The 16,674-nt window shown below is 42.2% G+C and overlaps 1 protein-coding gene across 7 annotated transcripts; it reads right to left on the bottom strand.

Annotated features, from left to right (window-relative positions):
• Nucleotides 1-319: 319 nt before the first annotated feature.
• ZNF285 (zinc finger protein 285) lies at nucleotides 320-16,064 on the bottom strand. 7 transcript variants are annotated; one of them, XM_077983251.1, is made up of 5 exons: nucleotides 16,005-16,064; nucleotides 11,689-11,746; nucleotides 8,016-8,142; nucleotides 5,774-5,862; nucleotides 320-3,877 (listed from the first exon to the last, which is right to left on the bottom strand). In XM_077983251.1, the coding sequence occupies exon 5, from the start codon at nucleotides 3,744-3,746 to the stop codon at nucleotides 2,247-2,249; it is 1,500 nt and encodes a 499-aa protein (XP_077839377.1). In that variant the 5' UTR covers nucleotides 3,747-3,877; nucleotides 5,774-5,862; nucleotides 8,016-8,142; nucleotides 11,689-11,746; nucleotides 16,005-16,064; the 3' UTR covers nucleotides 320-2,246. The 7 variants fall into 7 exon arrangements, with proteins under 7 accessions (XP_077839377.1, XP_077839378.1, XP_077839376.1 ...); XM_077983252.1 differs by having other exon boundaries at nucleotides 15,914-16,064; XM_077983250.1 differs by having other exon boundaries at nucleotides 15,860-16,064.
• Nucleotides 16,065-16,674: the final 610 nt, after the last annotated feature.

Consider the following 16,674-nt stretch of genomic DNA (forward strand, 5'->3'; position numbering starts at 1 on the left):
AGGCTTGAGCCACCGCGCCTGGCCTGTACAAGTCTTTATATATTCTGGGTGTCAGTCAGTCTGAAATTTGGGCCGAGTTTAATGTAGAATAAGGGGCAATTCTTTGCTTGACATCTTTTTCCCTGGATTTCTTTCCTCACTTTCCAGGTCCCGTGGTCACCTCAATCTCTGTCATTGAGATCTTCAAGCCATTGGAGACTACAGAATCATCCACAGATTCAATGAAACAGGGATCAAAAATATTAAGAAAAAAAAACAATAAAAATTAGTAACACGACAATAAAAATAACACAAATAAAAAACCCAATACAGTATAACAACTATTTACATGGCATTTTTATTGTATAGAGATAGAAATAATTTGAAGTATACAAATAATTTGAAGTATACAGGATGATATGAAAACGTTACGTGAGAATACTATGGCCATTTTACATAACAGACTTGAGAATCCATGGATTTTGATATCCATAAGGGTCCCTGAACCAATTCCCCACTGATACCAAGGGACTACTGTATTCAGGATTTTTCACTTAGTTCATGAAGGATATTCATCTGTAGTTTTCTTTCCTTATAATTTATTTGTCTGGTTTGGTATTGTCAACTTAATGCTGGCCTCATGAGACAAGCTGGGGGTGGGTGGGCGTTCCCTTCTCTTTTCGTTTCTGGGTTTATTTACAATTCACATCTTTACTGTTTAGTAGAATCCACCAATGAATTAATCTCAATATTGGTTTTTCTTTTTTTTTTTTTTTGAGACGGAGTCTCACTCTGTCGCCTAAGCTGGAGTGCAGTGGCGCAATCTCCGCTCACTGCAAGCTCTGCCTCCCGGGTTCACACCATTCTCCTGCCTCAGCCTCCCAAGTAGCTGGGACTACAGGTACCTGCTGCCACGCCCGGCTAATTTTTTGCATTTTTAGTAGAGACGGGGTTTCAGCATGTTAGCCAGGATGGTCTCGATCTCCTGACCTCATGATCCTCCCGCCTCGGCCTCCCAAAGTGTTGGGATTACAGGCGTGAGCCACCGTGCCCGGCCTTCTAGTTAATTTTTAATCGCATTTTAAGGTGTGAGCTGACAAACTTATTCAGCATCCCACATTATAGAGTTTCTCTATTGTATGAGATTTCTTATGACTGTGGGTTGTACTTTTCTGTAAAGTTTTACCACAGCTATATCATCTGGCACATTTCTCTTTGGTGGACACACCAATGAATGAAGTTATCACTGAAGAAGTCGCATCCATACCATTTTAGATGGCTGCACTGCCACATCAAGCCTTAAAGATTTAAAAGTTTTGAACTCTGAATTATATTGTTACTTCTGTATATGTACTCCAATGACAATGAAACATATTGCTATAAAATCCCTCCATGCTAGTCAAGATAGCCTAGGAAATGTTGCAGTAACAAAATAAACCACCAAAAATCTCAGTGGTGAGACACAATGAATTTTTATTTCTTACTCTAAAAAGAAATCCAACACAGATCAGATAGTGACCTTCTATCAACCCAGTCTGGAATAAGCAGCCTCCAAGGTCACCTTGGCAGGGATAGAGAAGCCTGAGGATGTGTGTAAAGGCTAGACCAGAAAGTGGCTTCTATCACTTTTGCTCACACTCCATTGGCTAGAACTCAATCACATGGGCACATTCTTAACTGCAGGGGTTACTGGGAAACAGAGCCTTATTTGCAAGGAAATGATAAACACAGCACTGCCTCTGCCATATCCTTCAAATACCACTTCTTTAGAGCTTCTCACCTGTGTACAGAATCTCATGGAAAACCTGAGTACTAATGTTCTTTCATAGTAAGAGCATGGGTTTCATTTCTGAGCACACTTTTGAATGTTCTTCATACAGAGAGTATTTTTCTAGTGGGGACTAAAAAATATCTAAAGACTTTGGCTGAACTGAAGACCTTACCATAATCATCCCAATTAGAATTTCCTTCCTGGATACACCCTTTAAAGGAAATTTGACCTTTAACTACAACCACTACCAAAAACCACCCATTTGTCGAGAGTCACCTACTTTGCCATTGCAGCATACAGCAGTCGATGGGAACTTCACAGAAGTTCTTGAAATCCACAATCCTTGCCTGGCACACTCCAGTGCTGCAGGCTGACATCATTGATGAGAGTGTTGCTGTCTTTTGCTCCCCCAGCCCTCCCACAGGCTGAGTAAGCCCCTATCATCTGGAATACAGTGTGGCTTCTGTTTTCCTAATTTAACCCTGACTTACTATGTTTATAATGTTTCTCTCTGCTCACATAGTCTTTGATGAGTCAGAAGGTCCTTGCCATGCTCACAATGTGTGTACTGTGTCTCATCTATATGCACTCTCTGATGGGCAAGGAGGTACGAATTACGACTGAAGCCCTTACCACATGCCTTACACTTATAGGGCCTCTCTCCTGTGTGGACTCTGAGATGAACATGAAGATCTGAATTCCGACTGAAGCCTTTACCACACTCATCACATTTATATGGTTTCTCTCTGTTGTGATCTCTTTGATGTAAGTGAAAATATGAGCTGTAACTAAAGCACTTTCCACACACTTCGCATTTATATGGTTTTTCTCCAGTGTGAACTCTCTGATGAGTGTGAAGAACAGAGCTATATGCAAAATCCTTTCCACACACATTGCATTTGTATGGTTTCTCCCCTGTGTGGACTCTCTGGTGAATGTGAAGGTGTGTACTTTGGCTGAAGCCCTTTCCACACTCACCACACCTATAAGGTTTCTCCCCTGTGTGAAACCTCCAGTGGACTTGAAGAACGGAGCTTGAACTAAAGCACTTGCCACACTCACTGCATTTGTAGGGCTTCTCTCCAGTGTGGACTCGCTGATGGACAAGAAGGTTCGAGCTCTGATCAAAGCCCTTCCCACACTCATCACATTTATAGGGCTTTTTCCCTGTGTGTACTCCCTGATGAATACAAAGAAGGGACCTAAATCCAAACCCTTTCCCACATACGTCGCATTTGTAGGGCATGTCTCCTGTGTGGACTCGATGATGGTTGTGAAGGGAGGAGTTGCGCCTGAAGCCCTTGCCACATTCTTTACATTTGTAGGGTTTGTCTCCCGGGGGGACTTTCTGATATCTGGGAAAGTGTGAGCTCTGTTTGCAGCCCGTAGGCCATTCATGGAACTCATAGGGAGTCTCGCTTGAGTGGGTTTTACAATGAACGATAAGATCTTGGCTCTGAATAAAGTTATTTCCATACTGGTCACATTTATAAGATTTTTCTCCTAGGTGAGCGCTGTGATGGACACGAGGATCTGTATCATCTGCAAAGGCCACCCCACAGTTATTACATGTGAAAGGCTGTGGTACTACACGGGCCGCATTATGTTGTTCAACTGTTGATTTCATACCCAAGTTTTTCCCACAGTCGGGGTGTCTACCAGGGTCCTCTCCTTTACATTCTTGGGACTCATGATGATCACGTGCGGTCCAATTGAGGCTGCCATCATGCCGAGCATGTCTATACAATTTCTCTTCCATGTAAATTCCCTTATATCTTCCCTGAGAGTTCTGGGGCTCAGTCATTATGTTGGCTTTCCTCCACGATTCTGGGGTAAGAACCTGTGTCAGGCCTTGCCATGCTGTGATATCTTGATTTTTGATAATGGCATTTACTACATAGTTTTCATTTTTAGAAATCTGAAGAGACACGCCTGCCCACTCTTCACAGAGGGAAACATCTTCTAAATGTGGGGAACACTCTTCTTGAAGGTTCATGACATAATCCTGACTCACAGTTAAATCCCGGATCCTTTGTTTCCAAATCTGCCAGCAACGAAGCACTTCTTGCGAAAGGTAACTTAACCCCTTTTCCTGAAGATTCAAAATGTTGTTTTTAATCCCATCTCCTATGAGAAGAAAGAGAATGTGGCTAAGAGAACAAGTCAATCATCTGTCCAGAGGTTTTGAGAAAATGAAATACGATGGGGTGGGAAGTTGTCCCTGTTCTAATTGTGAAACAATTAGAGCCATGGTAATTCTAACCTGTGAGCTGCCAATTAGAAATCAAGTGTTGTAGGGAAATTAAGAGAAATCTTGGCCAGGTGCAGTGGCTCATGCCTGTAGTAGCAACACTTTGAGAGGCTGAGGTGGGAGAATCACTCAAGCCCAGGAGATCAAGACCAGGCTGGACAATATGGTGAGATCCCATCTCTACAAAAAAATTAAAAATTGGGTCAGTTTTGCCTATGATCCCAGCCACTTGGAAATCTGAGGTTGGAGGATTGTTTAATCCTGGGAGGCAGAGGCTGCAGTGAGCCAAGATTGTGCCACTGCACTCCAGCCTGGGTGACAGAGCAAGATCTTTCCACCCCCACGCAACAAAAAAAGAAAAAAAGGAAGTCTTAGGAAAAATTTATGAAGGAAGAAATTCACCTCCCTGCTATAAGAGTAGTCAATAAAAAGCTTTCAATAATCTTGCTACAAAAGGTATGGGAAAGGCTCCCATTTTATGTAGTGTATGTGTGTATGTAAATAATACATATTGATGGAGTGTTTTCTATATGTTGGGCAGAGTGAGGGACCCAAAGGGTCACAAGAGGTTTCAGAAACAAGCAACAAGTCCTATCTCCTGATAGCTTCCCTTCCTTCACATCACTGTCGTATGGAGGACTATCATGTATCTTTGTGTACAACCTGCATAACTGTACATGGTGAGCCTAAAGGGGATGGGGATGAAAAGGCAATGGGGATGAAAATGGGGATAAACATTGTGAAATATGGTCCTGGCATTGTGCGGGGATGCATATGTTAAACTTCTGAGATGAGCTTTAAGATACATCCTTTTTATTTTCCCCAAGGTTCTTTGTCTTCATGAAAAGATAGAAACCACTCAGATCCTACAATCCATTTCCTTAAGTTCTACCCTTTTAAGTTACTGCAGAATCTCAAACAGCCATGACTATGAGAATGGGTAACAGATACTGTGGCACTGTCAATGGCCTGGCACCCAGGGAAGCAAGACTGTGGTATATAACAAACAGGGGCCTGAGGCAGAAGAGGATGATCATATTCTTGGGACCCTAAGATGGGTTTCAAAATGGCATGAATATCATAGTCAAGTCCCACTGGATACCGCTTTGGTTCAAGCTCCTTTCTGGGTTAATTGAAAGTGACTTTAAGTTTATAAAATAGTATCAGGGAAAGGGAGACCATGAGCTGCTCCGAATGGGCTTAAGCAGTGGTTTCCCAATTGTTTTGATTGTAACCCACAGTAAAATCGGCATTGTGACTCAGTAGGAATAGGCACAAGCATCAACACAGACTGGTCACTGAAACAGAAGTTTTATCAGCTGATACTTACATACTATGTGCAATGCACTTTGATAAATTCTTTTGTTTTCTGTTCTATTAATCTACTTTGCTTTTTAAAAATTGCTAGTTATGACACAGTAATTTGATTTCAGGACTCGCCAAGAGGGTTTTATCCTGCAGTTTGAGAAACAACTGCAAGGATATGTAGATTTATGCAAAAGGCCCTGTGTCTACAGTTTACACTTTGGTTTCATGAGGTTATTTATTACAAACATAGGACCTAGGGCCAGATTAGGAGGGCTCAAATCCTAGTTCTTACAAGCAGTTGTGATCGTGGGCAAGTTATTAATTCTGTGACTCAGTTGTTTCATTCATTGATATGGTTTGGCTGTGTCCCCACCCAAATCTCTTCTTGAATTGTAACTCCCATAATTCCCACGTGTCGTGTCCCATAATTCCCACATGTCAGAGCCCCCACACAGAGTCCTTACCAGGGCACTGCCTAGTGGAGCTGTGAGAAGAGGGCCACTGTCCTTCAGACCCCAGAATGCTAGATGCACTGACAGCTTGCACCGTGTGCCTGGAAAAGCCACAAACACACAACACCAGCCCATGAAAGCAGCCAGAAGGGAGACTATACTCTGCAGAGCCACAGGGGCAGAGCTGCCCAAGACCATGGAAACCCACCTTTTACATCAGTGTGACCAGGATGCAAGACATAGAGTCAAAGGAGATCACATTTGAGCTTTAAGATTTGACAGCCCTGTTGGATTTCAGACTTGCATGGGGCCTGTAGCCCTTTTGATTTGGCCAATTTCTCCCATTTGGAACAGCTGTATTTACACAATGCCTGTACCTGCACTGTACCTAGGAAGTAAATAACTTGTTTTTGATTTTACAGGCTCATAGACGGATTAGACTTGGCTTGTCTCAGATGAGACACTGGACTGTGGACTTTTGAGTTAATGCTGAAATGAGTTAAGACTTTGGGGGACTGTTGGGAGGCATGATTGGTTTTCAAATGTAAGGACATAAGATTTGGGAGGGGCCAGGGGTGGGATAATATGGTTTGGCTGTGTCCCCACCCAAATCTCATCTTGAATTGTAACTCCCACAATTCCCATGTGTCATGGGAGGAACCCAGTGGGAAGTGATTGAATTATGGGGGCAGGTTTTTCCTGTGTTGTTCTCATGATAGTGAATGAGTCTCATGAGATCTGATGGCTTTAAAGAGGGGAGTTTCCAGCTGGATGCGGCGCCTCATGCCTGTAATTCCAGCACTTTGGGACGCCAAGGCAGGCGGATCTCGAGGTCAAGAGATTGAGACCATCCTGGCCAACATGGTGAAACCCCGTCTCTACTAAAAATACAAAAATTAGCTGGGCATGGTGGCACATGCCTGTAGTCCCAGCTACCCAGGAGACTGAGGCAGGAGAATTGCTTGAACCCGGGAGGTGGAGGTTGCAGTGAGCCAAGATAGCACCACTGCACTCCAGCCTGGCTACAGAGCCAGACTCTGTCAAAAAAAAAAAAAAAAAAAAAGGGGGGGGGCAGGGGGCGGTTCCCTGAAGAAGCGCTCTTCTCTTGTCTGCCACCATGTGAGACGTGCCTTTCACCTTCCACCATGATTGTGAGGCCTCCCTAGGCATGTGGAACTGTAAGTCCAATACACCTCTATCTTGTAAATTGCCCAGTCTTGGGTATGTCTTTATCAGCAGTGTGAAAACAGAGTAATACATCATAAAAGGGGGCTAATAACAGTAACTATCTGTATTAGTCCATTCTCACGTTGTTAATAAAGACATACCCCAAACTGGGTAATTTATAAAGGAAAGAGGTTTAATTGACTCATAGTTCCATATGGCTGGGGTGGCCTCACAATCATGGCAGAAGGTGAAGGAAGAGCAAACGGATGTCCTACATGGCGGCAGGCAAAGAGAAAGCCTGTGCAGGAGAACACCCATTTATAAAACCATCAGCTCTCATGAGACTTATTCACTCTCATGAGAACAGCATGAGAAAGACCCCTGCCCCATGACTCAGTTGCCTCCTACCAGGTTCCTCCCACAACATGTGGGAATTATGGGAGCTACAATTCAAGATGAGACTTGGGTAGGGACATAGCCAAACCATATCTCTATCTCATAAACTAAACTTAGGTAACACATAACTGTATATGAACCTCTGAGAAATAAAAATGAGGTTAGATATTTATCAAAAAGTAATCAAATAAACCAACACTTAGATTACACTTACTACATACCAGTAAGTGTTGGCTATTGTAACTGCCAATGAAACCAAAGTTCTCCCTTGGTTCCTTTAACACTGGTTTATCCAAAACATTGGATAAACATTGATTTTTCTCCAGAAGCAACCAATAGATCAAGGCCGTTGGTGATGTGTGAATTTTATCAGTCTCATTCTGAGAAATATGAGGAAAGAATGAGAGCCTAAATGTGTGAGTAGGGAGGGAGGGGTTACTACCTGCACTGAATGCCCACAGGCCAGGGGTATGAGATTTGGGGAGAGCTCCCTCACATCACAAGGGGCCACATCCTCACATTGATCTGTAAAAGCTCATTAACTGCAGAGTTCTAACCTGCACATGAATCTCTTAGGATTTTTCTTTCCAGTGGCCAATGCATCTTTTTGTGATCTAACTGGAATATTCTATCCGGTTTGAAATGATGATTTGAAGAAACAGGTTCAGTGGTCTGATGGTCAGTTACTCACCCACTAGGATAAGGTTCCTGAAGTTTTCCAGCATCACATCTTGGTACAGGTTTATCTGGGCTTTATCCAATAGTGCCAGCTCTTCCTTGGTGAAGACAACAGCCACATCCTTGAATGTCACCCTTTCCTAAAACATCAACCACACGCCACATCAATCATCCACACAAATGACTGGTCTTAGTCTGTTTGGGCTGCCTTAATAAAATACCACAGTCTGACTAGATTAAACAAAATAAACTTATTTCTTCCTGTTCTGGAGGTTGGAAAGTCTAAGATCAAGTACCACCAAGATAGGTTTCATTCAGGTTTCTTCTCTTGGCTTGTAGACAGCTGTCCTCTCACTGTGTCCTTACGTGGCATAGGGAGAATGACAGCAAGCTGTGTTGAGTCTCTCTCATAAGGACACTAATCCTGTTGGATCAGGGATTCCCAAAGGACAATATTAATCAAATTATAAAATATGGCCCAGGAAACAGGCAGATAAATCTACACTAAGGTGTTGTGCCAATACATAAGTCTAGTAGTGTTCCATGAGTTCATTTCTCATCACACACCAAGATTTGGTATTTTCACTTTTTCATGGCAGATTAATCTATTTTTATCATGTTAAAAGGAACTAAGAAGACAGGGTAACTAAAAGCATTGGCCCCTAGATTCAAAAAACACAAAAGAGAAAAGGGAGATTAGGATAAATAAGAACACTTCGATATCAACTAGGTATTAAAAAATAGTGGTATCAATGTGAAATTTCTTGAGTATGTTAGCAGTAATGTGGAAATGTAGGAGAATGCTCTTATTCTTAGGAGCTATAAGCTGAAATATTTAGGGATGAATTATAATGATGCCTGCAATTTATCCCCAACTGAGTCATCAAAATAAAATATAGATATGTGTGTGTATGTACGTATATTATGCATATGTTTGTGGGTGATTCTGAACAACTGGTGAATCAAGGTGAAGATTACACATTATGCTATTCTTTCATCTTCCTGATAAATTGAAATTTCTCAAAATAAAAGGATGTGGGGAATAAGCTGATATTAATAACCATCTCCTAATCAAGAAACCAATTTTTACATAAAATATTTCTATCGCTGCATATATCACACTGCTCAGAGTTAAGTATTTACAGATATGTTCTCTCAATAGATGCTGCATCTCTAAATAAAGCAGAGCTTTCAAACAAAAGTTGTAAGCAGTTACAAAGGACTTCACAAGGAATATGTTACTAACAATTGTCCAACTACCAAAATCTGACAATGATTAAAACCAAAATCTAGGGGAGTCAGCACTGTTGTCCTAATAGCACCACTCTCTCAGTAGCACTACTGTTAGAGGCAACAAAATTGAATTGGAGTTAACCATTCAGGAAATACAGATACCCTGAAGCCTGCTTGGGGTGTTCCAACGTAGGGAGAAGGCGTTAGGAATAGAGGTTCACCCAGCATACTCCCCATTCTCCATTCTCTGCCTCAACTATAAAGCCTGGGAAAATAAAACACTCACTTCTCCACCACCCTTGTAGCTGGATGGATCCCTTGTAGGAATCCTAGGCAGCGATTGTCACAGGATACAGGTACAAGGACAACCCCAAAATATTAAGAAACCAAATTTTATAAACTAATAAACACATGCAAAAATCTTTAAATCTTTTCTTCTATGAAGTATTGTTGTAAAACCATCTATGAAGTATTCTTGTAAAACCTTAAACCTAAATCTATTCAAGCATCTGGTGCTTCCACTTACAAGAAATACTGTGGATAGAATAACACATTGAAAGACACCAAAAGGAAGCAAACAAATGCATTCCAAATGTAGGAAAGAACACAGGACACCAAACTTGGTTTCTACAACAAGTTAATAGCAGGAGAGAATAAAGTAGAGGGGCAGATTTCTCTGGATTAAAAGAGATTATGAGATGTAACAACCAACTATATGATAGTATAGACCTTGTTAAGATCCCATTTGAACAAACTAACTGTTAAAAAAAATTTTTTTTAGATAATCAGGGAAATTTGATTATTGTCTGGGTATTAGATAATACCAAATAATTATTGATTATCTCATTAGTCCATTTTTAAGGAAATATATACTGAAATACATAGAGAGTGTGGTAAATTAGGTTGCTGTTTAGAAATATCCTCTTCCATGCTCTCCAGTCCCACTAAAGGACCAGAGTGTGTCTCCTTACCCCTTTAGTTTGGACTTGGAATGGAACTTGCTCTGGCTACCAAAATGAAGCAGAAGTGATAACGTGCCAGTTCTAAACCTGGGCCTCGAGAGATCTCACGTGTCCACTTGCTCTCTTGCCCCTCTTCTTCACTATGAGGACACACCCAAGCTAATCAAAACCAGCAGAGTGCTACCAAATATTCATGGCATTGGTTTTAGGTCCAGGAGATAACCATTGAGGACGCTGTTATAGGAGGCTGGAAAAATGGTGACCTGGGTGATGTAGTGGTGAATATTTGGTAAACTGTTGCTGTAAGTCAGAAGATAGAAAATGGACATAATGAATCTTGGACTTGGGCAAGATGGTTTCTAGGCAGAAGGATAAAAGTGTGAGCTCATTCATTTTAGTTGCATATATAATAAGGTACTATACAAGAGTGAGGTACTCAGAGAAAAACCAATACAGTGTGAAATAACATGCCTCTTTAAAATACTTTGGGAAAGAAAAAACGGAAAAAGAGATTAAGCAAATCTCTTTGGCAAAAAGTTAATTGTTGAAACTGCATGATGGGTACTGCAAATGGAGGATCATAATACCATTTGCTCTTTTTGTGTATTTTCATAATTAATTTTTTCATGATTAAAAGAAAATCCTTCCTCCACACTGTGATGGTCTTTTTAATGTGTCAACTTGGCTAAGCTACAGTCCTCAGTTATTGAATCAAACACTAATCCAGGTATTGCTGTGAAGATAATTTGTAGATGTGATTAAAGTCCATAATCAGTTGACTTTAAGGGAGATTATTCTAACTAATCTGAGTATGTCTGATTCAATAAACTGAAAGGTCTTATGAGCAGAACTGAGGCTTCCCTGGGAGGGGGAGAAATTCCCCCCACAGACAGTAGCTTCAGTCTGTCCAAGAGTTCTGGCCTACCCTTCCTGATGGGCTGCCCTGTAGATTTTGGACTTGCCTAGTTAGCCCCCATAATCATATAAGTCAATTCCTTACAATAAATCTCTTAATATATATCTCTTACTGGTTCTGCCTTGCTGGTTGAACTCTGACCAATACATACCCATTCAAATCTTGCTACTTATTCAACTAGACCAGTGACATTTAGAGTATGGTCATGTATATGCTGCCCATGCACTCGGATGCTGTGGCAACACCAAACTGCTATAAAAGTTTCTGAACTTACTCTTAATTCTTTTTCCCTCATGGGGCAGTGACAAGCAGTTCATGGACTGGTACTGGTACTGGTACTGGTACATGAACCACACTTAGAGTAGCACCAAAGCAGACATCTTGAAATCTGTGAGTTATTTCTTCACTTCTATAAAGGGAGTCAAACCGCCTGCCTCACAAAGTCATTATGAGCAAGATAAAGTACCTAATACATAGCAGTCACTCAAAAAATGCTGACCTCCTTTCAGAAAACAGAAGTGTCTGGTTCCTCACAATGAACAGTATATTTAAAGAGAAAGAAACCCTTAACTTACCTGGAACTTCATCATATCGTCTTCCTTTTGGAAAGGGCAGGATTCTGGAAAAGCAGAACTGCAAAGAAGAAAGAATCCATGAGATCATGGATTCAACAAGTTATGAATGAACATTTGTTCCTTCCTTATCTGTAAAAGTTTCTCACAATTTCTCCACTCCCTAGATATCATCTCTTCTCACTCTGAACAGACTGAACTCCCACCTTCTCAAGACTTCCCTCGATTTGGCCCCAGTCCCTCAATCTCGAACCACTGTGTAACTCCTCTCTCTCTCCTCAAGGTTTTGGGTCAAAACCTGCACATTCTTTTCCTTTGCTCAGACTTGTGAATGAACTGACATAATCTACATCTGAATTTCGCAGGAAAAGAGGCCCCAGAATTGCTGATTAAGGGAGCAATCTCAGGGCTGGGCACAGTGGCTCACGCCTGAAATCCCAGCACTTTAGGAACCCAAGATGGGTGGATCGCTTGAGGCCAGGAGTTCGAGACCAGCCTGGCTAACATGGTGAAACCCTGTCTCTACTAAAAATACAAAATTAGCTGCCTGTGGTGGCGGGCGCCTATAATCCCAGCTACTCAGGAGGCTGAGGCAGGACAATCACTTGAACCTGTGAGGCGGAGGCTTCAGTGAGCCGTGATTGCACCACTGCACTCCAGCCTGGGCAACAGAGACAGAGTTGTCTCAAAAAAAAGAAGAGAGAGAGGAGAGAGCAATCTCAGGATGACAGGGACCTTCTGCTATTTCCACTTTTCACATGCAAGACTTGATTTTGTATGGCTAGACCTGTGGTCTAAAAAACTTGAGGTTAGCCAAGATATACAAATTAAATCTCAATTTTTATTATTATGTTAATCAATAATACAAATTTTTAAACATCTACACCTTGACTCTTGGCTTCCTAAACTATCTCTCCAGCACCCATTCTATCCCCTGCTTTTGCAAATATTGATGACACACCTATGACATAAAAGACACATCCTCTGCTCTGGAAATGCTCACAGTATACTGAACTATAAATGTTCTCAGACTGCAGGTAGTCCAAAGTAGGTAGACACAGACCTTCTAAGCTTGCCACTTCATATACACTAAAGCCCCTTCCTGTTCTGCTTTTATCAGTGGATTCCCTTGCCAATTAGCTTCCAGTTGGGTTCAGCCAATGGGGAAAGCCAGCAAGAGATCCGGAGAAGGGACAAGAGTGAAGTCAGGATATTTATCCCCCCAGGTAAGCTGTGGAATGGCTATGTTCCATATCCATTTACCAAAGGTCATGGTCTCCATCAGGCAGCTGTCATCCCATAAATCTTTCTTCAGGTTTTAGTGACTGCCTCCTCACTTAGCCCTTCAGTCCTAAAGGCAGTAAGTTATCCTGCTATCACTAGTTCTGAAATATTGCAATATCCTTTGCTGATTACCACAGCCTGCCTACAACTTTATGGATTGTGCCTTTATTAAGCTCTTCTCAAATTACCCAATTTGAGTGTTCTATTTATTTTTTATTGGGATTCCATCTGATAAACCCTGTAAACACAATTGTCTCTGGCCTTTGTGGAGAAACTTAGTGTATAAAATTGCCACTTTAGGTACTGTGGAAACTGCAAAGATTAAAAAATAAAAGCCCAAAACCATGTTTCTGCCTTCTCAGATAGTGCTTTTCAGACTATCTGTGATAAAGTGATAAAGTCTGTCACAGACTGATATTTTGGTAAGATACAGTAAAAAGAAATTACTGGAAAAAGGAAATTAAGAAGGTATGCAATTTAAAGCCCAATTGTTATTATTATTAATAACAACAATAATTGTTAATCGATAAGACAAAATTTTAAACATTTGCACTCAAGTTCTCAAATTATCTGGTCACAGACCAACATCATTTATTGGCACTGGTCTGTTGGCTACCCTTTGAATTGCAGCTCACAGCGTTATAAAATCAGATTAAAAGACTATGAAATGTCTTTTTGGTAAATCCTTGGACTCCTTTTCTCTCCTTTCCTACCTTTAAGAGACATCATTAATCACATCTTATTTGGGGTTCCAACAAAGGGCAAAATAAGGAGTATTCAACTCATCAGTACAGCATGAATTACATCGTTTTACAATAATTAAAAGCTACCAAGAAAACACTCCTCCTTTCCCCTGTCAAAAAACTACAAATCCTAAAAACAAAAATAACCAAGCTACAGTCTTTTATCCACTGCACTTGGTAAGGATCTTATCATTTAACAAGCACTCAATGTTTCTCGATATTAACAAATGCAGAGATAGAATTGGCTTGGATATTATACATTAGATGCATTTGCAAAGACATAAACTCACCTTCTACTTCCAGTACCTGTTCTCACTTAAGAGCCAAAAATGGGACAGGTTTATTTTCAAGCACACATCTACACACATGCACTCACACATATATGGTTGGGGGTTTGGTTTCCTGAATTTCTGGCTTCAGACACTACCTGCCTGTATCAAGTCAGGGCCATGGCAGGAACCAGAATATTCAAATTTGAGGGGAATTTAATAAACAGATGGCTTACAATGGTGTTGGCTGGGGGTAAGGAAATCACAGTGGATAAGGCTCTATCCTGGGAAGTGACAGGGAGGTGCTATTATAATACCTGGGCCTTAAGAGGTAAGGGGAGGGAGCAGTCCCTGGAGCCGGGAACTGAGAGGACCATGTGGCCAGGGCCACCCAAACCATGATCTGTTGTTAGAAGGGCAGCTAATCTGTGACAATCCTGCAGAGAGAGAACTGGGGGACAAGATACTCCAAATCACAATTCTTCCTCTCTCCAAACTTTTCTGTTGAGACTTCCCATTGGCCAAAGACAAGCAAGGCCAGAAGGCAATTGTGGCCTTTCAGGGCAGACAGCAGGGGAAAAGGTGGGGCAGCCAAAGACATGGGGCACATGGCACCTCAAGACTCTTGTTTTTTCCCTACCTACCAAAGTCCACACAGCTCTCGCACACAAATGCCTTTCTCATCCTTCAACCTGACAACTACTCTGATCTGAGGAATGCATCAGGAATGAGACCAGAAGCCCATATCAACCTCTTCAGGGAATGAGGACCTAGAGGAAAAGTGCAGCTGAATCTGGAACTGCAATTGCCCAGAAACACAATCAGAAATGTAATAAATCCTGCATTACACCTAAAATAATTAACACAAATTCTCTAACTTTATCAAATATACAGAGAGCGTTCAAACTTCAAATTTGTTGAGTGCAATTTAACAACTTATATTTGCTCATCTGCTTTATAATCCTCAAAGTCCCTACTCCCTGGCTCACAGCATGTGAGGTGAGAATGGAGTTAATAATTTGAGGCAGTTCTTTTCTTTTCTTTTCTTTTTGTTTTTTTTTTTTTTTTAGACGGAGTCTCGCTCTGTCGCCGAGACCCGGAGTGCAGTGGCGCGATCTAGGCTAACTGCAAGCTCCGCCTTCCGGGTTCACGCCATTCTCCTGCCTCAGCCTCCCGAGTAGCTGGGACTACAGGCGCCCGCCACCACGCCCGGCTGATTTTTTGTATCTTTTTTAGTAGAGACGGGGCTTCACCGTTTTAGCCAGGATGGTCTCGATCTCCTGACCTCGTGATCCGCCCACCTCGGCCTCCCAAAGTGCTGGGATTACAGGCGTGAGCCACCGCACCCGGCCTGGGGCAGTTCTTTTCAAAATAAATTCGGTGACATTAAACTCCAGAGTTATTACGGTCTGAGTTGTTTCTTTATTGCCAGAAGCCAGAACCTCTGCCCTGACGTTAGAAATGCCCCGCTGGAGTCAGAGCTGCCAAAATCCAGAGTTCAGACCCAAGACAACTCCCCCTCCAAGAACCTAGGGGTGCTGAGCCAGAATCGCCCCCACCAAACTGAGCGAGAACAGCCCAAACCATCCTCTATACCCAGAGACACGCTGATTAGGCAAATCCCTTATCCCATTCAGGGACGCACAGACCCAGCCATTACTCCTGAACCCTGAGCCAGCGCCCCCCTGCCCTCATCCAGAGATGCACATCCCAAGACTGACACTAAGCTTCGACCCGAGGACGCACAGCGCGAGTCGCTGTCACGAAACGTGAAGAAGATGCACTGTTTTCTCAAACCCAGGGCTGCTCCCCAAACCGAGCCCAAGCTCTCCCCATCCCATCCCAGGTGGGTCGCGCCGCTGAACTTCCCCAGCCTACCCCACCCACGAGGCCTTATCATTGGTCACCAGTCCCCTCTTCCACTTCTCCTACTTCAGTCCACAGGGACGGGTCACAGCTGCACATCCGACACCCCTACTCCTGGCTACGCCTCCAAGAGGGGCGCGGTCCAGGCGGGACTCACCCCAACATCCCAAACAATGTCGCCTGCAGCGTGCGTCCGGTACCACGGCGCATGCGCTAGGAGGCCTATGGACCACAATCCCCAGAAAGCCCCGCGCGCCGCTGTGACCATTCGCAAGGCTACCCGGGTGAAGTCAGGGGTTGGCCGGAAGTCCTTTGACTTCCGTGCATTCGTCTAAAATAATGGCAATCATAATAACGATAAAATAATGAAATGTAAAATAAATCACTAATGAAATGTTAAATAAATCACTATCAACGATGAAAAGAAAAAGTTTCAATATTTTACTACTTGGAAATGAGCACTTTACCATTCTACTGAAGACTTTTATGGTGAAGACTTTTATAGGCATGCCCTTCAATGTTATAACCACGAAACTTTTCAATTAAGATTCATTTAAATATTTTCCCTCCCCGCCCCTCACCATGATTTGTTTCTGTTGATGAAGACTCTGGATAATCTACACTTGCGATATAACATAGCCCTGTAATTTGTTTCCTAGTCTCAGGAGAAGCAGAAAGAATTAACAACCACTGTCTGAATCCTTAACAGCGGAATTGCAGGAGTACTGAGAGCCTCCTAGAAGAGATACAACACAGCATAACAAGAAAACGGGAAGTTTTCAGATTCTTTTTTGAAAATTTCCCCTTGTTTGGCCTTAGGCTTTATT

This window comes from Macaca mulatta, chromosome 19, assembly GCF_049350105.2.
Source record: "Macaca mulatta isolate MMU2019108-1 chromosome 19, T2T-MMU8v2.0, whole genome shotgun sequence".
In the NCBI taxonomy this organism is placed as follows: Eukaryota; Metazoa; Chordata; class Mammalia; order Primates; family Cercopithecidae; genus Macaca; species Macaca mulatta.